This window comes from Rhinopithecus roxellana, chromosome 3, assembly GCF_007565055.1.
Source record: "Rhinopithecus roxellana isolate Shanxi Qingling chromosome 3, ASM756505v1, whole genome shotgun sequence".
NCBI lineage: Eukaryota > Metazoa > Chordata > Mammalia > Primates > Cercopithecidae > Rhinopithecus > Rhinopithecus roxellana.
This window is the reverse complement of record NC_044551.1, coordinates 174,497,878-174,520,173: the sequence shown is the minus strand read 5'-3', so window position 1 is coordinate 174,520,173 and position 22,296 is coordinate 174,497,878. Positions and strand designations below refer to the sequence as shown.

The following is a 22,296-nucleotide window of genomic DNA, read 5'->3' as shown; positions in this document are numbered from 1 at the left end:
TCTAAAAGAGTGATTTCTGTTTAATCACAATTTGTTGATAATACCAATGTGTGAAATTAGTGAAATCGTAGTACCTGAACTTCAGACATTTGTCCTCAGAAAAGTCCCTGTTTCTAAAATTGAGAGAATGGAGTTCTTCAGTATTATGTCATATTTATAACCTCTTATTTAGGCATTTATACACTGATAGTCATGTCTTCGATAAAAGTATTGTACAGATATTTATTTATCATTTATATTTTGATATTCTATTTAAATTCTCCTGATTCTGTAAAAATAGGTACTGGGAGTAGAGGAACATAATATAAATATTTCTGTGTACTATCCACTAACTATTCAGGGATAGATTTTATTCCAACTATTAAGGAGGTTTTGTTTCTTCTTTAGATAATAACTTGTTTGTTCAAAAGAATTCTAATTTGTATACTTAACATGTATTGGTATTACATTTTTTAAATAATTACTTTCTTATCAAACCAGTTGATTTTATAATAATAAATGTTCATATTAAGAAACAAAACAGGCCTTTTTTCACTTTATGGCTCCTAGCTTGGATTTTTACTCTGTATAGGGGGAGTTTTCAGAAGCTGTACTTCTCCCCAACAGTGCTTTTGTGATCTGAACATGTTATCACCTGTTCGTTTGCACATAACATGGTTCTAAACAGAATGAAAGCAGAAGTTGGGTCCTATGTGGAATAATTTTATAATGAAGAGGAATGTAGTGTTTAAAAACTGTCATCTTCAGTGGTACGTGTTTGCATGTGTGCATGCATGTCCATGCACACATAGAGATGTATATATGTAGAAGAGCTTGCATACCCAGGATCACTTGCCAGCTCCCTTTGGAGTAACAATATAGCCGTGTGCATAAAAAAATACAAAAACCATTTTCTACTTGTGTTCAGTCAGAAATTAGAAAATATTTTTAGATTTATAGGATGGATTTCTAAAATTTAAAGTGATCTCTTAACTTATCATGGCTGTCACCTTCCTGACTCCTCCACCCCAGAGTATGTGCTGTGTGTTTGTGTGTACATAGGTATGTATTAATAATACTGTGTTGGCAGGGATGTTATGACAGGGATAATCTTATTGAACTCTAAATATGTCTAAAGAACTGTAGCTTCCTTCCAAAAAAACTACATTTAGATATTTTCATAAAAGTGAAGAGAATAGTATGATAATCTCATGTACTTGTCATCTTCATTTTACAACTTTTTGCTAATTTTGAAACTAGCAGTTTGATTCATTTCCTGCTTCTCAGCCTAATAGGAAAATAGTCTCCTCTGGAAATGAGAGTACTGTGTTTAGAGTATCACTGAAATAAGACTAGTTAATGTGAAGTTCTGGTAAGAGCAACAGGTTAGCTTCTTTTTTTAAATTAGCAAACTTACAGAAAAGTTGTAAGTATAGTCCAGAGAAGTTTTTTCTCAACTATTGGACACTAAGTTGCTGACATGATTCTCCACCACCAGGGAATTTAGTGTATTTCCTACACACAAGGACATTCTTCTACATAACCACAGTACAATGTTAAAATCAGAAAATGAACACTGGAATTATTCCCACTATCTAATCCTCATACCCCATTCAAGTTTCACCGGTTATCCTCAAAACACTCTTTCTAGCAAAAGAACCAGTTTAAGATTGTGTATCACATTTAGTTCTTTTATTAGTCTTCAAACTGGAGAAAAATTTCTCAATCTTTTTCACTTTCATGGCCTTGACATTTATGAGGATTATAGGCCAGTTGTTTTGTAAAACGTCCCTCAATTTGGGATTGTCTGATATTTTCTCATTATCAGATTCAGCTTATGTGAATTTGTCAGGAATATCACAGAAATGATACTGTGGCTGTCTCATTGCCTCCTATCAGGAAGCACGTGATGATTTGTCACATTACTGATGATGTTCACTTTGATCTCTTAATTAAGATGAACTCCTCCGGGCTCCCCCATTGTAGACTTATTCTTTTCCCTGTTGTAATTAATACATATTTTGTGAAAAGGTACTGAAGTCTCTGAAAATATTTTGTTCCTTATCAGACTTTCAACTTACTGATTTGTTAATTTGTATTAGTATGGATTCCTTGTTTCATTTTATTTAATAGGTTATAATTCATTGCTAATATTATTTGTTTTGTTGCTCAGATTTTCCAAGATTTGACCAATAGGACCTTTTTCAAGCTGATCTTTGCGTCCATTGACATTTCTTCACCATTCTTTGGGTTCTTTCTTACCTTCTGGCACAAGATAGTCCAAGCTTTTCTTGCGTTGAACCAGGCACCTTTTAAGAAAAGCTTTAAGGTCTGAAGTGTGATTTTGGCTTTATATGGTGAAAAATATATATGGCTTCTGTGGAGACATTTCATTCAGCCTAATTTTATAACATTTACAATTTCAGCTAGCATTTATTAAGCATGTCTGAACCAGGAAGTAGGGAGATCTATAATGCATGAGGATAATTAAATATTCTGGTTATCAGATATGAGCCAGATAAATTCATGTAGTATCCATAACAGGATGTGTCTTTTAAGAATAGGATCTATACTTGAGTTTTCCTAAAAGTTAGGAGGATTATATAAGATATCCTGCTGTTTTAGAAGCTAGAGTTCCCGTTCCTGGAGTATATTCACTATCTAGTCGTTAAGAAGTAAAATAATCCTGTGCCTCCGAGGTAGAGGCATATATATGCAATAGAAAATGGATGTGCAATCCTTCTTCTCAAAAGATTGGATATCTAAATGAGTAACCCAAGTGAAATAAGCATGCAGTCCTTTAGTATAACTCTGGGATAAGATGTGGAGTGGCATTTTTGCTCTATTTTTACCTTTTACAAACTTCTTAGCTTCTTTAAAACTTACATATTGTTACCTGTAAAGTGAGAATGACAACTACTTACATGGATCTTACTAAGATTATATTAACTTGCACAGGACTTAGTGTGTAGAAAGTGCTCAGTACACCTAAGTTTCTTTCCATATTATGGATATGATGAGAGTGAGAAGTTAGTCTAAGATAGTGTGCCTGTAAACTTGAATTTCTCATCTTTTAAAATCATCCTTTATTTCAAAACTCATGTTTTAAAAAGATAAAATGTGTCTCACAGATTAGTTTTAAAGAATAAGCGAAATAATATATGAAGAATACTTTATAAATTGCAATTATGATGCTCTTTGCTTTTAATTTGTATTAAGGAAAAATATTTTTATATATTGGGGAAAGTGTTGTAGGAGAGACAGACTTTGAGACTTGATTTAAATTAATCAAGAGAGGCATTAAAAATAGGCACAAAACGTGAACAGACACTTCTCAAAAGAAGACAAGTGGCCAAGAAACATGGAGAAATGTTCCACGTTACTAGTCATCGTAGAAATGCAAATCAAAACCACAATGAAATACCATCTCACACCAGTCAGAATGGCCATTATTAAATAGTCAAAAAGCCACAGATGCTAGCAAGGCTGTGGAGAAAAGGGAACTCTTATGTTGGTGGGAATGTAAATTAGTTCAGCCACTGTGGAAAGTAGTTTGGAGATTTCTCAAAGAACTTAAAATAGAACTACTATTCAACTCAGCAATCCTATTACTGAGTGTATATCCCCCAAAACCCAAATCTGTCAAAAAGAAACATGCACTTACATGTTCATTGCAGTGCTATCCAGAACAGCAAAGACATGGAATCAACCTTAGTACCCATTGACGGTTGATTGGATAAAGAAAATACACGTATACCATAGAATGTTATGCAGCCATAAAAAGTAATGAAATCATGTCCTTTGCAGCAACATGGATGCAGCTGGAGGCCCTTATCCTAAGCAAATTAATGCAGGAGCAGGAAACCAAATACTACATGTTCTCACTTACCAGTGGGAGCTAAACACTAGATACTCATGGACATAAAGATGGCAACAGTAGAAACTGGGGACTACTAGACATGGGAGAGATAGAAAGGGGTAAAGGTTGAAAAACTAACTTTTGGGTGACAGGATCATTCATACCCCAAACCTCAGCAACATGCAGTATACCCAGGCAGCAAACCTACACATGTACCCCCACAAACTAAAATGAAAGTTGAAAAAAAAATTAGGAAAACTGAAAATGCTAATTTAAATCTTACACATTGGGTATAGTTTCCATAACTACTTTGTGTAATCATTTGGCCTTCTGTCATGTTTCATGTTTAATAAGTAAATATGGTAATTGAGTATAATCTAAATTATATGTTGGAGCTTAGGAAGTATGACATAATCAGTTTTGAGCACGTTGCTTCTTTCCTATCTATAAACACTAGCAAGGAAAATGGTTTGTTTTCTTCTTCCAAATAGCAATAAGAATAAATAGTAATGCTATAGCAACTGTAGACCATAGTGTTAATGTTAGTATGAGTGTCAGACTTCAGCTTTGCCTGTTTCCTATTGATAAATGGAAATATTAATGGTATTAATAGTATAATTTTGAATATACTACATTTTAGGTTAGAAGCCTAATAGCTAGTCTTAGTTTATTCTTAAAAATTATTTGTCATTAGCTAATAAAATATTCAGAGGGAATATACTATTCTTTATATAAGAAATCAGATTTCTGATTATTTATAATTTCTGCCTTGTTTTCATAGTATCAAAGATATATGAACCAATGACATAAATGGTATATATAGGAATATCACTTTCAACTAGAAGAATTTTTCTGTGGCTAATTCAGTTTGCTTATTCATAGACAAAGTTAGAATTTGGAGATTGTCTTGGAGATTTCTCATTTTACAGGTGGAATGTGAGGAACAGGGAAGTTGTTACTGCATGGTGTAAAATATGGTACATGGTTCAGGAGTTAATAGTCTTAGTATCTATTTTTATTTTGTAATCTATATTTATACTGCCTCTGAAAGTGTGATTCACTTTGCTTTTTAGAATTGGGATCAGTATGGGTTGTAGGAAGAACATTAAATTAAAACAGTCTAGAAACTTGGGTTCTACTCAAGTTTATTTCCTTTTTTTTAAAAAATAAATTTTGCTTTGCTTTTTCATAGGTCTGGTTAAACTAATTTCATCTTTATCTTTTTAGGTTGATTATTCTAGACCTTCAGCAAAACACAGGAAAATAGCTACCTCATTTCGTGATACTTCTCTCAAAGACATTTTAGTGCTAGCATGCTCTCTTTTGAAAGAGGTAAGTTATTTAATAATTCAACTTCCTAGTTAAAATATTTGGGAAATTTTAAGAGTTTCCAACTCTTATATTCCAATAATTTCAGTTGGATTTTCCCCCCAATTCTGCCTTTTAAAGAATTATTGTGGACAGATTTAAGTGTAGTAAATTTGCGTAAATCTGTAAGCAGTTCCAAAAAATTCACTTTTACTTACTGGACGTATGAGAAGGTGAAACCTACAGGGAATCTAATAACTTATCTTTAGGTAGCAGTTTCATTGCCTTCCCAGTGTAGATTCTTTAATTACAGAAGCAGATTGAGTATTAATTTCTTTATCTGCTTGCTTATATTTTGATAGGATACAGATGAAAAATGAAATGGCAGTATTTTCCTGATTCATCAACTATCAAAATTTATTCATAGTTTTTAGCCAAGATCATTGACTTTAACAACTTCTTTGGGAAATAGTATTTCCCCATTTGCTACTTAGTACCCTATTGAATATTGGTGATACCATGATTCATAATGATTCTGTCTTCTCTTGTATGATATAGGGACTCCATCATGCTGTTCAAGCCTGATAATTGGTGTAATATAGCATTTCTGCAAGTATGCTCCAATAAGCACTAGTTTCCAATTATTTCAATTCTTTGGTATAGTAACATGACAACTGCCACACTATGTCAGACCCAAAGACCTTCTGTTATCTTAAAATTTTTCGTTTAGCATAGAAAATTTTAACATACACAAAAGTAGATAGAATAACCGGTTAAGCTATCAGCCAGTTAAACAGTAGCAACTCATGGCCAATCTTGTTTTCCCTCTATTCCTACCTACCCACTTCTTTATTCTTCAAGCAGAATCCCAAATTTCATATAATTGCCTCTATAAATATTTCACAATGTATCTCTTAAAGGTATAATTGTTTTCGGTTTGTATGAGAATGGGCATTATTTTGGAAATAGGATTGTTCTCCAGAAGCTTTGTGAGTTTCCTCCAACTTTCAGAGTTCTGATTGCCTAAGCTGAATGTGATTGTTTTATGCATGAAGTTAACCCAATTTTTCTTGAAGAAAGTAACATTACTTCCTCATATATGGAACACTATAACTTTGTAAACTTTTACTAGTTTTCGTTTGACATTGAAAAATTATTTTAATTCATGAAGTGTAAATTTATTGATGTATTTCACAGTGTTTTGATTTTATACTTTTTTCAGGTGTTGGCCAAACCTTTAAATCTTCAGGATCAATGTCAGCAAAATCTGGTAATGCAGGTCTTGAAACTAGTCCTTAACTGCCTTAACTTTGACTTCATTGGCAGTTCAGCAGATGAATCTGCAGATGATCTTTGCACGGTGCAGATTCCAACAACTTGGAGAACAAGTAAGAAAAAAGTTTGGTATGAAGGGTCATCAACATAAAGGCACAGTATTAAGCAATATAGTTTCCCTGTGTATAGTTATCTTCTTGCTAGGAATTAAAAAAAGAGCTCAAATGAATTTGTAACTGAAGTAGCTGCTGATGGCTAATATTGAAATGTTTTCTCTAATTTGTATTATAGTAACCTCCATATTTTGATTTTGGAAAAAAGAAAAAACAAGGACCGCACTAGAGCTAAATGGACAGGATTCCACTCTGTTTATGATCATTTTCAGGTGTTGGCCAAACCTTTAAATCTTCAGGATCAATGTTAGCAAAATCTGGTAATGAAGGTCTTGAAACTGGTCCTTAACTGCCTTTACTTTGACTTCACTGGCAGTTCAATAGATGATTCTGCAAATAATCTTTGCACAGTACAGATTTCAACAACTTGGAGATCCAGAGAGATGATAAGATAATGCATCCCTGAAACAAGGACAGGATATTGTTCAGAGAATGTTCCAAATTTACAGGACAGTTGCCAAAATAAAACATCCAGTAGAAAAGTTGTAAGACAAAGTTAACACAATCTAGAATGTAGAACAAAAAAGCAAGGAGATGTTTGATAGGAAAAACATAAGAAAACTAGAAGATGAAATTAAGGAGGTGTGGTGGTTAGGAGTTCTAGAAAGAGAGGATGGAGAAAGAAAGAAATTTGCCAACAGACAGTACCCCAAAAGGTTCTCAGCACTGAAGGGTGTGCATTTTTTGAACGGAAAGATCCCACCAAGTTCCCAGCATAATGAATGAAAAAAGATATTCACTAAGTTTTATAATCATGACATTTTAGAATAGTAAGGATAAAGAAAAAATTCTGAAACTTACCAGAAAGAAAAGAGTAAGTCTGAGTCTCCTTCTACAAAGGATTGGTTCAAGAAGGTATTAGACTTCTCAACAGCAGCACTGAAAGCTAGAAGACAACAGAGTAGTATCTTCAGGCTTCTGAGGGAAAATTGTTTCCAAACTAGACCAAACTTATCAAATGTAAGATAGAATAAAGACATTTTCAGATATGCAGGTCCTTCCAAAATTTATCCCTTATGTACTTGCTCTCAGGAAGCTACTTGATGTACAAACAAAGAAAGTGGAAGATAATGGAATTTGGGAAATGGGCACTTCAGCACTTCAACACAAGATAACAGTGAAAGACATAAAAAGGCTACAGTTGTATAATAAAGTTAAGGAACATCCAGTTCACGTTGAAGGCTCTGGGAGGTAGGGGTGGGTGAATGCAAATGATGGGTTATTTGATGCTATTGATGTTGTGGAACATGTCATGAAGAACATTGTGCCAACCTGTCAGAGCATTTGGAGAGAATTAGTGACAGATACACAACTAAGCACAGAAAAGATGATTAAGTCCAGTGAGTATTAGAAATGTGATGTAATTACAGCTCAGCCGTTAATATTATTTACATAGTCATAATACATGTAAACACATAGAATTGATTTAATCACAAATTGTGATGATAGTGGATGGGTTTTTGAGAGGATTGATTGTGGAGAGAGTGGTAGGGATGTGGCATTAGTGATTAGACAGCTAAAGAAAGCGTTACACACTGTAATAGGAATGCAGTTGATATCTAAAGTGAAACAATCAAATGAAGAAATAATATAGGCTATTATGAATGTAACTATAGCAAAAGAGTTGAAAAGCAGTTGGAATGGAATAGGGTACAGTTTTTTTTAATTATAAGCTTTTTAGTACTGTTTACTTTTTGATACTGTTTGAATTCTCAATGTTTATATTACTTTATTACAAATGAAAATAGTAAGAAGATTCTTCCAGTTCAAACTGTAGTGCTGCATAGAAATGGGGAAGAGCCTCAGTAGTTAATTTCTCTCTGTATTATTTCATCTTTCAAAGGAAAATAGCTAGGAATTAAAAATAGGCCTAACTGGAAGGAATGGCCACATGCAGAGGGCTTGGATTTCTCAGTTTGTGTGATATTGTCTTACTTTGTTAAGATCTCTGAATTGAAAGTAATGGTGTTAGAAAATATTTTTTTTCCCCAGTTTTCCTGGAACCAGAAACACTGGATCTTTTCTTCAATTTGTATCATTCACTTCCACCGCAGCTGTCTCAGTTAGTAAGTAAAAGTCATTCATTACTTCATTAAAAAATACCTGTGATTTTTATCTAATTTAAATAAGGAGTGGTATATATTTACTTCAAAAATTCTGTCTGTATATTCAATTGAGTTTACATTTCACAATAAGTTCTTATATTTTCTGGGATGTATACTGCTTAAACTATTTGTCAAATTTTTGTTGTGTCAACATTACATAAATTTATTTCATGGGTGAGCCTAGAACCAGTAACTGTTGATTTAGCTCTTGCCCAGAGCCAGGACAACCTCCCAATCTCTAAATATATATTTTTTTCCTACTCAGTTCCCACAGGGCCTAAGTCCAGCAGCTGATCACCACACAAGAACTTTCCCTTCTACTACTCTTTAACTCTTCCTCAACCTTGCCTGGGTCCATGTCTTAGGTTTGACAGAAGGCTGCCCCCTTCAGATCTCTGAATAAGAAAGGAAGGGAATCTACTCACTTGAATTGTGTGCTTCAAGCCAGTTATTTATGTGTTTTTTGAATCAGTGTAAATTCTATTGCATGCTTAAAAAGTTCTTGATACTCTATAGTTATATAGAACTTTGAGACTCTGAGCTCCATCTTTGTGGAGCCTAAAGCAAATATGTCAAGGTTATTAAAAAATTGTAAGTTTAATGTTGAAACTTGCAGAAGTAAAGCTGGGGAGTTCTAATATTGCCATTTTCTGAAAAAACATATTCCAGATATAAAGTATATATCAGCGATATATATGTTTAGGTATCTTGTTGCCTGAAAGGGAGAAAAGCATTCACAGAAATGTCCTTTAAAAAAAAAACATGTCTTCTCTTGAATCTAGAGTTTAAGGTAGTGCTTTTTAAACTGGGTTTCTTAGGGTACCTCATGTTTCCAGTTGGGGCCACAGCCTTCTGTCTTTCAGTCACAATAGGCTTGCTTTTAGTTGTTTAAAAACCATGGTTTCATGTAATTATGTTTTGGGATAAAACAAAAAAGGTACCAGTGCTTAAAAAATAAAGTAGAAAACATCTGCTTTGAGAGATAGTAACGAACATTTATTGGACATGTCCTATTTATTGTATGATACTTATCTCACTTAATCCTCAAAGTGGCCCTGAAAGGTAAATAATAAAATCCCCACTACGTAGACCCAGAAAAACAGAAAACAGACCCAGATTGACTAAGTGACTTCCCCCAGGGCAACAAAGAAGATATTGGCATTGAGATTCAAACACAGGTCTTTTTTGCCCCCAAGCCCCAGGTGTTTTTAATACACCAGTGGTTCCCGTGCTTGTACTTCTGAGTTTTCTAAGGAGTTTTTTGTTTTTGTTTTTGTTTTTAATTTGGGTTTTAGGTTCTCATGGTAGGGGCTGTGGCAAACTGGAGCACATCTAAAAACGGCATCATTTGATTTTTGTCTCTTTTCTCACCATAAAGTACCTACCTTTTCCAGCACCATTTTCAGACTGTTTTTTAAAATGCTAATGGATGGTGTAAAATATTCCTTGACCAACTAAATTTGGAATATGCTGGATTAAATTACAGGTTCCCCCACCCCCTCCCACTGGATACCACAGTACATAATGTGCACTGTTTTCCAAACATACTGTACCACAAAACCATGTTTTGTTTTTGGTAGAAAACCTGATTCATTAGAAAATGGAACTGGGCATCATAAGCAATTGAGAGCTTATTAAATGTATAGCATGTCCAGGCCTTGAACTGGCAGATTTTGTTAATGAAAGAACATTGGAGGGAAATACATACAAACAGGAATTTTAATGATGGGGTAGAAGGATTGTGGGTGGTGGGAGTGGTTGATGATATTTAGCTTTTATTATTTTTATGTTCTATAATGCTTTTTATATTGCATTATAATGCATTATATTCTATAATGCATTAAGATTAAATTCATTTTAAATGTAAAGACTAGTATTCCTTACATGTGGCCACAGTTACTTTGAAAATTGAAATGAAATTTTTTTGGTGTTTTTTAGGCACTTTCATGTTTAGTTCAGTTTGCTTCGACGAGAAGGTCCTTATTTAACAGTCCTGAACGTGCCAAGTACCTTGGTAATTTAATTAAGGGAGTAAAAAGGATACTTGAAAACCCTCAGGTATTTATGAAGTAATTTAATACTTAGCATATACAGATACAGTTTTTCAGCTAAAGGCACATAATAAACTCATCATGAATGTATTATGATTCTGGAAGAAAATATTTAGTATTATATTTATCTTCCTTAGAGCTCTTTTTTTTTTTTTGATACCACGTCTTGCTCTGTTGCCCAGGCTGGAATGCAGTGGCGCGATCTTGGCCCACTGCAACCTCTGCCTCCTGGATTCGAGAGATTCTCCTGCCTCAGCCTCTTGAGTAGCTGGGATTACAGGCGTGCACCACCACCCCTGCTATTTTTGTATTTTTATTAGAGACGGAGTTTCAACATATTGGCCAGGCTGGTCTCGAACTCCTGACCTCTAGTGATCCACCTGCCGTGGCCTCCCAAAGTGCTGGGATTACAGGCATGAGTCACCATGCTCAGCTCTTAGATCTCATTTGTAGTAGAGATGGGTAGTTTTTAAAAATGGTTGTTTCCATGGCTGACTTCTGTGTTTCTCCTATTTTTTTCTTTTAGGCAAATGTGACTAGAGATTATCTATCTTACTATGCTTCTGTCTTTTACTATTCTATTACATTTCTTTGTTTGCACTTCTTAAACTACTGAAGTGATTAATTCAGTATGTCCACCTTCTGAACTGGAAGACATAATATAAATGTGGATGTTCATATTGGAGCAAGTGGCCTTAAATTATGAAATAATGTTTTCTTGCCCTCTTGTGGACAAGTAAGAGTTTGTAGATTTTATAATCTTTTCTGCATTAACTTTAGAGCTTCATTGCCAATATTCATTTCAGAGAATTGCAAAGCTGCTATTGAGTGATTTTGGGTGCTTAGATAAAATATTTTGTTTTACTTTTTATTTTGTTTTTGGTTTAAAATATCTGTAAAATACAGATTTTTGAAGATTAAATGATTTAAGGAGGTTTATCTAATTCTCTTGGTTATTAATTTTGGGGGGTGATATGTAATATCTTTGTTCAATAAGAATGTTCTACAAAAAGCAGTTGTTTTTGTGTATCTCAGAAGTACTTTATGGGTTATGCATTTATTTTATCTTTTCAATGTTAGGGTAGTTGTGAAATTTTCTGTTTAGCTGATAAAGAGGATTTTACCAATATACTTTAAAGTTTTTAGTTTAACTCACTCTCATCAACCGATAGGTAGAAGGTAATATGCTAATGCCTGATAATTTATCTTAAATGATTTTCCAACATCCTTATGTTGATGTTTCATGGCTGTAAAAGTTGGTATGAATATTAGATTGTTTTAGAATCACAAACATGTTTTAAAGATCTATGATTACAAAATATTTTTGGTTATTTGTCCTTAATAATTAGATACTATTTTCTGTATGTTTCATGGAGCTCGTATGAATGAAATTGCTTAGAGACTTTCAGTTTTACAAAGATATGAATTCTGTTTCATGCCAGCTACAGTGCATGCTAAAACTCTTTTCAGGTAGCTTACAGATAACTGGGCAAGACCTTTTTTGTTCTTTTTTTTAATCTATTCTCCTCCAAAATTTACCAGGTAAATTTTGGTTTTGCTCAACTTTAGTTATTTGTTTAGTGTTATTCCTTACATTACAGTAATTTGTTTGAATGACTATCTAGAGACATGGAGATACACAGAGTTGCTTGCAGGTACAGTGCCTGTAGATACTCAATAATTAATATTAGTTTAATTCAGAAAATTTCTGTTATTTGTGTGCTAGTATACACCATTTAAGTCTGGTGAGTATTGTTCTTTCCTAGAGTTTACTTTTAATTGTAAATGTTTTCCAGGTCCTTTGTTGACTTCTGTTTAAACCACAGTACACACATAAACACATACACACTTTTGTGTACTATAATAGCTTCTCAAAAATTATAATCTAGTCATTGTGATGCAGATCTTCTTCCAAGACCTCTACTTTGGATTCCTTATTATTAATCATTGATGACAAAACTAAACCTAGCAGAAATTCCTCTTTTTTTTACATTATTAACTATCCAATTGACACAGAGTATTTTAAGTAAGTACCCATGAGAATTGGGAGACTTAAGATGCTTTGGGGTTTTACTGATTTTATTGTCAGTAGGTTGGCTTGTTTTTAAGGCTTTCTTTTTGTCTCATAATTTAGGGTTTGTCTGATCCAGGTAATTATCATGAATTTTGTCGATTTTTGGCTCGCTTAAAGACAAATTATCAGCTGGGAGAATTAGTTATGGTGAAGGAATATCCTGAAGTTATTAGATTGATTGCTAATTTTACCATTACTAGCCTACAGGTAGGTAAAAATATGTAATTATATTAAACTGTAGCCAGTTTTAAAACAACTTCCTGGTAAGGGTTGGTGGGGGTATTTTAAAAATATCTATTAATTTGATTACTTTGCTGGAAATGTTAATTGCAGAGTTTTAGGTAAAAAAGTTCATTGCAATGTATATAATAAAAATTGAGAAGCTACTTAAATATCTAATAGTTGAAGAATGTCTTGAGAAACTAATAAAATCTATGTGAAGAAATAAAATTTTTGCAGATTATACTGTAGAAAAGTTTTTTTTTTATAAGTTTAAGGGAGAGGTTATGAAACCATATTTTTCACATGATATCAACTCTGAAAAATATTCATGGAATGATTAGAGGGAAGTAGAGTCATATTTTAATGTTACACCGGGTGGTAAAATAATAGAGTTGTTGGTTTCTTTATACTTTTTTGCATTTACAAATTTGCTATATTAAGTGTTCATTAGTTATATGATAAGAATAAAAGTTAATTTGAAAATATATATTTAGTAATTTTGTTCTGTAATTCTTGTAGGAAGATGTAATATTTTAAATAACTTCTGCTTTATTTCTTTGTAGCATTGGGAATTTGCGCCTAACAGTGTTCATTATTTATTAACTCTGTGGCAAAGGATGGTAGCATCTGTTCCTTTTGTGAAATCAACTGAACCCCATCTATTAGACACTTATGCACCAGAAATCACGAAGGCCTTTATCACTTCTCGGTTGGAATCTGTTGCCATAGTTGTGAGGTATTCAAAAACTAAATGTTTTTGTTGTATTTCCTTTTGATACTTGGAATTTTTTAAGATAAAGGTATAAATTTAAGATTCACCCTTTTTAGTGTACAGTTGTATGATTTCTGACAAGTGCACACAGTTGTATAACTACCATCACAATCAAGATATAGAATAGTTCCATCAACCCAGAAAGTTTTTTTGGCTCCCTTCTCAGTCAGCCCCTCTCCTCACCCTCATCTCTGGCAGTTACTGATCTGTTTTGTGTCCCTGTGGTTTTTTTTTTTTTTTTTGCCTTTTCCAGAATGTTTTATAAATGAAATTATACAGTGTGCAGCTTTTTAGTCTGATTTTTTTCCACTTAGCATAATGCATTTGAGATTCCTCTGTGTTGTGTTAGTGCTTTCCTTTCATTGCTGAGCAGTATTCCATTTTGTGGATATATCGGTTTGTTTAACAATTCACCTGTTGCTGGACATTTGAGTTGTTTATGTTTTTGGCAGTTGTAAATAAAACTGTGTAAATACTCCTGCACAGATTTTGTACGAACGTAAGTTTTTGTTTCTCCTGGGTAAATACCTAGGTGTGGGATTCCTGGGATGCATGTTAAGCATGTATTTTACTTCATAAGAAGCTGCCAAACTATTTTCCAAAGTGGCTGTACTATTTTGCATTCCTCCTTGCAATGTATGAAAGACTCAGTTGTTCTGTGTTCTCACTAGCAGTTGATATTGTTAGTTTGAAAAAATTTTACTTATTCTAATGGGTGTGTAGTGGTACCTCATTGTGGTTTTCCCTTAATGACTAATAATATTGAGCATATTTTCATGCACTTATTTACCATCTGTATGTATTCATTGGTAATGTGCTAGTCAAACCCTTTTCCCATTTTTTAATTGGGTTGTATATTTTCTTATATTAAGATTTGAGCACTCCGTATATTTTCTTTACAAGTCTTTCTGTTGTGTGTTTGCAAATATTTTCTCTGTTGTTTACCTTTTCATTTTCTTTTTATTATTATTATTATACTTTTAAGTTCTAGGGTACATGTGCACAATGTCTTGCCACACTGTCTTCCACAATGGTTGAAGTAATTTACACTCCCACCAACAGTGTAAAAGTGTTCCTGTTTCTCCACATCCTCTCCAGCATCTGTTGTTTCCTGACTTTTTAATGATCACCATTCTAACTGGCATGAGATGGTATCTCATTGTGGTTTTGATTTGCATTTCTCTGATGACCAGTGATGATAAGCATTTTTTCATATGTCTGTTGGCTGCATAAATGTCTTCTTTTTGAGAAGTGTCTGTTCATATCCTTTGGCCACTTTTTGATGGGGTTGTTTGTTTTTTTCTTGTAAATTTGTTTGAGTTCTTTGTAGATTCTGGATATTAGCCCTTTGTCAGATGGGTAGATTGCAAAGATTTTCTCCCATTCTGTAGGTTGCTTGTTCACTCTGATGATAGTTTCTTTTGCTGTGCCGAAGCTCTTTAGTTTAATCAGATTCCATTTGTCTATTTTGGCTTTTGTTGCCATTACTTTTGGTATTTTAATCATGAAGTCTTTGCTCATGCCTATGTCCTGAGTGTTATTGCCTAGGTTTTCTTCTAGGGTTTTTATTGTTTTAGGTCTTACATTTAAGTCTTTAATGCATCTTGAGTTAATTTTTGTGTAAGGTGTAAGGAAGGGATCCAGTTTCAGCTTTCTATGTATGACTAGCCAGTTTTTCCAGCACCATTTATTAAATAGGTAATCCTTTCCTCATTGCTTGTTTTTGTCAGGTTTGTCAAAGATCAGGTGGTTGTAGATGTGTGGTGTTATTTCTGAGGCCTCTGTTCTGTTCCATTGGTCTGTATCTCTGTTTTGGTACCAGTACCATGCTGTTTTGGTTACTGTAGCCTTGTAGTATAGTTTGAAGTCAGGTAGCATGATGCCTCCAGCTTTGTTCTTTTTGCTTAGGATTGTCTTGGCTATGCAGGCTCTTTTTTGGTTCCATATGAACTTTAAAGTAGTTTTTTCCAATTTTGTGAAGAAAGTCAATGGTAGCTTGATGGGGATAGCATTGAATCTATAAATTACCTTGGGTGGTATGGCCATTTTCACAATATTGATTCTTCCTATTCATGAGCATGGAATGTTTTATCAAGGTTCATAGCTTCCTTGCATTGGTTTAGAACATGCTCCTTTAGCTCGAGAAGTTGGTTATTACTGACCTTCTGAAACCTACTTCTGTCAACATGTCAAACTCAGTCTCCATCCACTTTTGTTCCCTTGCTCATGAGGAGCTGCGATCCTTTGGAGGAGAAGAAGCGCTCTGTTTTTTGGAATTTTCAGCTTTTCTGCTCTGGTTTCGCCCCATCTTTGTGGTTTTATCTACCTTTGGTCTTTGATATTGGTGACCTACAGATGGGGTTTCTGTATGGATGTCCTTTTTGTTGATGTTGATGCTATTCCTTTGTTTGTTAGTTTTCCTTCTAACAGACCCCTCAGCTGCAGGTCTGTTGGTGTTTGCTGGAGTTCTACTCCAGACCCTGTTTGCCTGGGTATCACCAGTGGAGGCTGCAGAACAGCAAATATGGCTGCCTGATCCTTCCTCTGGAAGCTTTGTCCTAGAGGGTCACCTGCCTGTTTGAGGTGTCTGTCGGCCCCTACTGGGAGGTGTTTCCCAGTCAGGCTACACGGGGGTCAGGGACCCTCTTAAGGAGGCAGTGTGTTCGTTCTCAAAGCTCAAACGCTGTGCTGAGAGAACCACTGCTCTCTTCAGAGCTGTCAGATAGGGACGTTTAAGTCTGCAGAAGCTGTCTGCTGCCTTTTGTTCTGCAATGCCCTGCCCCCAGAGGTGAAATCTATAGAGACAGTAAGCCTTGCTGAGTTGCAGTGGGCTCCGCCCAGTCCATGCTTTGTTTACACTTGTGAGCTACTCAAGCTTCAGCAATGGCGAATGCCCCTCTCCCCATCAAGCTGCAGTGTCGCAATTCGATCTCAGACTGTCGCACTAGCAGTGAGCAAGGCTCCATGGGCGTGGGACCCGCCTAGCCAGGCATGGGAGGATATCCCCTGGTCTGCGGATTGCTAAGACCGTGAGAAAAGCACAGCATTTGGTCAGAAGTGTACTGTTTCTGCAGATACAGTCTGTCATGGCTTCCCTTTGCTAGGAAAGGGAAATCCCCCTACCCCTTGCGCTTCCTGGGTGAGGCGACGCCTTGCCCTGCTTCAGCTTGCCCTCCGTGGGCTGCACCCACTGTTCAGCCAGTCCCAGTGAGATGAACCAGGTACCTCAGTTGGAAATGCAGAAATCACCCATCTTCTGCGTCAGTCTCGCTGGGAGCTGCAGACCGGAGCTGTTCCTATTTGGCCATCTTGGAAGCCCTCTCCCTTTTCATTTTCTTAACAGTCTTTAGAAGAGCAGAATTTTAAAGTTTTGACGAAGTCCAGTGCTTTACTTTTTATTTTAAGTGTTGTGTTTTAGTTGTTATACCCATGGAAACTAACCCAATGTCACAGAGATTTTCTTTTATTTTCTCTTAGAATTTACATTTTAGTCTGTGATCTCTTTCAGGCTAATTTTTGTGTATTAGCTGGTATAAGGCTAGAGTTCTTTCTTTTTTTGGCATATAGCTGACCAGTTATTTCAACATCGTTTGTGTAACAGACTATCCTTTCTTCATTGAATTGTTTTTATGCTTTTGTCAGAAATTAATATACCACATACATGTAGTTCTATTTCTGGACTCTGTCTTCATTAATCTATGTGTCTGTTTTTTCACCAATACCCTGTCTTGATTGGGTTTATAATAAGCTTTGAAACCAGATAGTATGAGTTCTCTAAGTGGCTTTTCTCTTTCAAAATTGTTTTTGCAATTTTCCTTTCTTTGCTTTTCCATATATATGTTTGAATCAGTTTCTCAGTTTCTACAAAGAAGTTCTTCTGGGATTTTGACTGGGATTGCATTGAAACTATAGATTAACTTGGGGAAAGAATTGACATCTCAACAATATTGAGTCTCTTAGTCTCTGAGCATGTCTGTCTTTTATTTAGCTCTTCTCTGATTTCTTTCATCAAACGTTTTATGGTTTGTAGCCTAAAGATCTTGCATACGTTTAGGTAGATTTAATTGATAGTTTATGTTTCCTACTGCCTACCGTTTTTTAAATTTCAACTTCTGGTTGTTCACTGCCAATATATACTAATATCCATCATTTTGTATGTTGACCTTGCATGCTGTGACCTTAGTAAACTTACTTATTAGTTTGAGTAGCATTTTTGTGTTTCTAAAAATATTTTCTATTTACATAATCATGCCATCTTGAGATATAGACAGTTTTATTTTTTACCTACTAATACATTTCATTTTTTATTTCTTTTTTGATTTTTTTTTTTTTTTTTTTGAGACGGAGTCTCACTCTGTCGCCCAGGCTGGAGTGCAGTGGCCAGATCTCAGCTCACTGCAAGCTCTGCCTCCCGGGTTCACGCCATTCTCCTGCCTCAGCCTCCCGAGTAGCTGGGACTACAGGCGCCCGCCACCTCGCCCGGCTAGTTTTTTCTATTTTTTAGTGGAGACGGGGTTTCACAGTGTTAGCCAGGATGGTCTCGATCTCCTGACCTCGTGATCCGCCCGTCTCGGCCTCCCAAAGTGCTGGGATTACAGGCTTGAGCCACCGCGCCCGGCCTCTTTTTTGATTTTTTTAGAGATAGAGTCTCACTCTGTCACCCCAGCTGGAGTGCAGTGACGCAATCTTAGCTTACTGCAACCTCCGCCTCCCAAGTTCAAGCAGTTCTCTTGCCTCAGCCTGCTGCGTAGCTGGGATTACAGGTGTGTGCCACCATGCCCAGCTGATTTTTGTATTTTTAGAGTCGGGATTTCACTATGTTGGCCTGGCTGTTCTCAAACTCCTGGCCCCAGGTGATCCTCCTGTCTCTGTCTTTTATTCCTTTATTATAGAGTTTTTATTTAACGTAAAGTTTACTTGTGGTGAATAAAAGTCCTTCACATTCTAATGCTGTCTGCAAACTTATTCTGTGTTTGCAGAGATCACTTAGATGATCCACTGGATGATACTGCCACTGTGTTTCAGCAATTGGAGCAGTTGTGCACTATCAGCAGATGTGAATATGAAAAGACATGTGCTCTTCTTGTGCAGTTATTCGACCAAAATGCACAGAATTACCAAAAACTTCTGCATCCATCTTCTGGTGTAACTGTGGACATCACCATTCAGGAAGGTCAGTAAACTTTATATGATTACTGAGTATTATGTTGAATGTTAAGTAACATCAATAATCACTTTAATAGTTTTACTGCAAATTATTTTTATGTATTTTCCTCAATTCCTGGTCCCCTAATAAACCGTTCATTTTTTTTTATTTTATTTTTTTTTGAGACGGAGTCTCGCTCTGTCACCCGGGGCTGGAGTGCAGTGGCTGGATCTCAGCTCACTGCAAGCTCCGCCTCCCAGGTTCACGCCATTCTCCTGGCTTAGCCTCCGAGTAGCTGGGACTACAGGCGCCCGCCACCTCGACCGGCTAGTTTTTTGCATTTTTTAGTAGAGACGGGGTTTCACCGTGTTAGCCAGGATGGTTTCGATCTCCTGACCTCGTGATCTGCCCGTCTCGGCCTCCCAAAGTGCTGGGATTACAGACTTGAGCCACCGCGCCCGGCCAAACCGTTCATTTTATTAACCTCCTGTGTATATTGGTAATTTGTTGGTTGATTTTTTTTTTCTTTCAGTTTTCCTCTATAAGATTCATAGGATATACTTCTCTCTGGAATCAATACCAAGAAAAATTGATAATGGCCCTTGAGCAGATAGTTTATGAACATAACTATCATAACTGGTTGTGTTTTCTTCTTTGTGGTACTTGATTGCAAACTCAGAACCCAATTTCAGCCAAAAAAAGTATATAATATATCATTATGATTTTGCTTTTATGTATTAGCCTTCATTATGGCTTTACTATTCTTTTTATTTCTCAATTTCTTCTTTGTTTTGTTTTTAATCCTTTATTGTTGGAGGAGGTATTTATTTCTGTATATCCTTTTAGGTCCTTTTAGGAACATAAGGAGTAAAAATAAATACATTTTTCCAATTTTCTTAATAAGATACACTATGGGAATGGAAATTTCTAGGAGAAAGCACTTTATAGTTCTGAAGTTTTTCGTATTTGTATATCTTGTCTTGGAAAGTGAGTTTAGTAAGGGATCATAATCAAATTTACTTCCAGTGATTTCCCATTTTAACTTTAAAAAAATTTTTTAGAAGATTATCCTTTACATTTAAATAATGTTTTTTAAAAATGCCTTTTGTTTATTGTCTGTCCATCTTGCATTAAGTCACATAGTACTGCTGAGGGGCTAGTGGGAGATAATCTTTACTTCAGTGTTCTTTTTCTTTTATTGGGATCTTATTTGTAAATTAAATGGGGAGAACTAACACTTTTGCAGCATTTAGTCTCTTCATTATTGACTTATTCTTCTAGAAGAGTTTTGAAAGTTATTAAGTATCAAATTCATATTAAAGGATATTTATATATATTGAGACATACAGAATAGCAGTAACTACAAACACCATTACCTCGCTTAAAGATTAGATCATTGCCAATACCTTTGCAGCATTTTTTGTTCCTCTTTCCAAATCTGTCCTCTTTCCTATCAGCAGAAAATACTTAACAATCTTGAATTTTGTGTTTATCAATTCATGCCTTTACTTCAGTTTTACCACGTGTATGCATTCTGAAAATAATACATGATACTGCATATTTCCCAACTTTATACAAATGGAATCATACTATATTTTTTCTTTGACAACTTTATTCTTATCATTTCTCCATATTATATTTATGACAGCTCATATTGATGCATATAGCTATAGTTCCTTCATTTTCAGTGCCATGCACTGTTACGTTGTTTGAATGTACCTCAGTTTATTTGTGCATTCTCTTGTTAATAGGTATTTGTTTTCTGGGTTTTGCTAATAAAATCAGTGCTCCTGTAACAATTGTTGTGTATATCCATTATACATTCAGCTTTAGTAGATACTGTTAAACTGTTTTACAAAGTGATTGTACTACTTGACCTCCTACCAATAGTGTTCAGGTGTTCCCATCAATCTCTATCAGGAAGTGGCAACCTTTTTCTTAAAGTGCCAAATTGTAAATGTTTTAGGTCTCCGTCACAACTACTCAAGTCTGCCTTTGTAGCTAGGAGGCAGCCATAGACCATACTCGTGTCTGTGTTTCAGTAAAGTTTTGTTTACAAAAACAGGAGGCTGTCTTACAGACTGTAGTTTTCTAACCTGGACCTAGATTCTTGCCAGCAGCTCATATTATTATACTTACATTTTTGATGATCTAGTTGAGAATAATATACCTCATGGGTTTACTTTTCACTCTGCTGATTATTAAGTTCAGTATTGTTTCATGTTTATTGATTGTTGTGTCATCATCAGTGACGTGTATGTCCATCTCTTTTGTTCATTTCCACCTCACCACTGGATTGCTTTCTTTCACTGATTTTTAGGAGTCTTTTATGTATTTTGACATTAATCATTTAGGTTTTTGAATTGTAAATATCACTCCCAAGTTTGTGACTGTCTGCTGCATATCATTTTAGTGTGATATTTTTATTTTCGTATCAAACTTGATTTTGATTAATTCACAAAATTTTTTGAAGAGGTAATGTATTTCATTGTGCAAAAATTTAAAAAAAAAAGTGATCTGTTCCAGTACTCTGCCCTCCCTTTCTTCACTCTAGTAAGTAGTTATTCTTATAGTTTTGCGTGTCTTTCCAAAGTTTCTATGTGCGCATGCAAACAGTTATGAATATGTAAATTATTACCTCCCTTATTTGCATAGAATACAGCATACCATACTCACTACTCTATTTCTTGCTTTTTTCATTTAAAGTGTTTTATGACTATTTTCGTAATATAGAGAAAACTCTTATTTTTTATAGATACATACATAATATTTTACATTTTGAATATATCATAATTTATTTAACCATTCCATCCACTGTTGACAATGATTTGAGTGATTTACAATCTTTTCCTATTAAAAGTATTCCTATACAGATAAACCTTGTACATGTCATTTCATGTGTATATGAATTTATAAATTTCTCCTAGTGGAATTGCTGTTGGGTGGAAGTTTAATGTATTTGTAATTTTGCAAATGTTGCCCAGTTGTTTTCTGTAAGGAGTATACCATTTACTTGTCCACTAGAAATGTATGAGATTATTTCTATGTATCCTTCATAGGACAATATTTTTTTATTATACTTTAAGTTCTGGGATACATGTGCAGAACATGCAGGTTTGTTACGTAGGTATACACGTGGCATGGTGGTTTGCTGCACCCATCAATCTGTCATCTACATTAGGTATTTCTTTGAATTCTTGGCAGTCCTGTGTGTGACAAATGATTTCTCAGTATAATTTAACTTTTGCATTTCTCTTGTCAGTGAGGTTGTGCATTGTTTAAATTTAGATAAGAGCCATTTGGTCTTGTTTTTTGGTAAATGAACTGTTCAT

At 35.0% G+C, this 22,296-nt stretch overlaps 1 protein-coding gene across 1 annotated transcript in view; it reads left to right on the top strand.

Moving 5' to 3' along the window:
* RANBP17 (RAN binding protein 17) overlaps nucleotides 1–22,296 on the top strand; it is a 434,944-nt gene that overhangs the window by 37,785 nt on the left and 374,863 nt on the right. Inside the window, exons 6-12 of the mRNA XM_030927988.1 lie at nucleotides 5,066–5,170; nucleotides 6,369–6,534; nucleotides 8,587–8,660; nucleotides 10,638–10,757; nucleotides 12,885–13,031; nucleotides 13,610–13,782; nucleotides 18,798–18,991. Of these exons, the coding sequence (XP_030783848.1) occupies nucleotides 5,066–5,170; nucleotides 6,369–6,534; nucleotides 8,587–8,660; nucleotides 10,638–10,757; nucleotides 12,885–13,031; nucleotides 13,610–13,782; nucleotides 18,798–18,991 (979 nt within the window). The remainder of the gene's footprint in view (nucleotides 1–5,065; nucleotides 5,171–6,368; nucleotides 6,535–8,586; nucleotides 8,661–10,637; nucleotides 10,758–12,884; nucleotides 13,032–13,609; nucleotides 13,783–18,797; nucleotides 18,992–22,296) is intronic.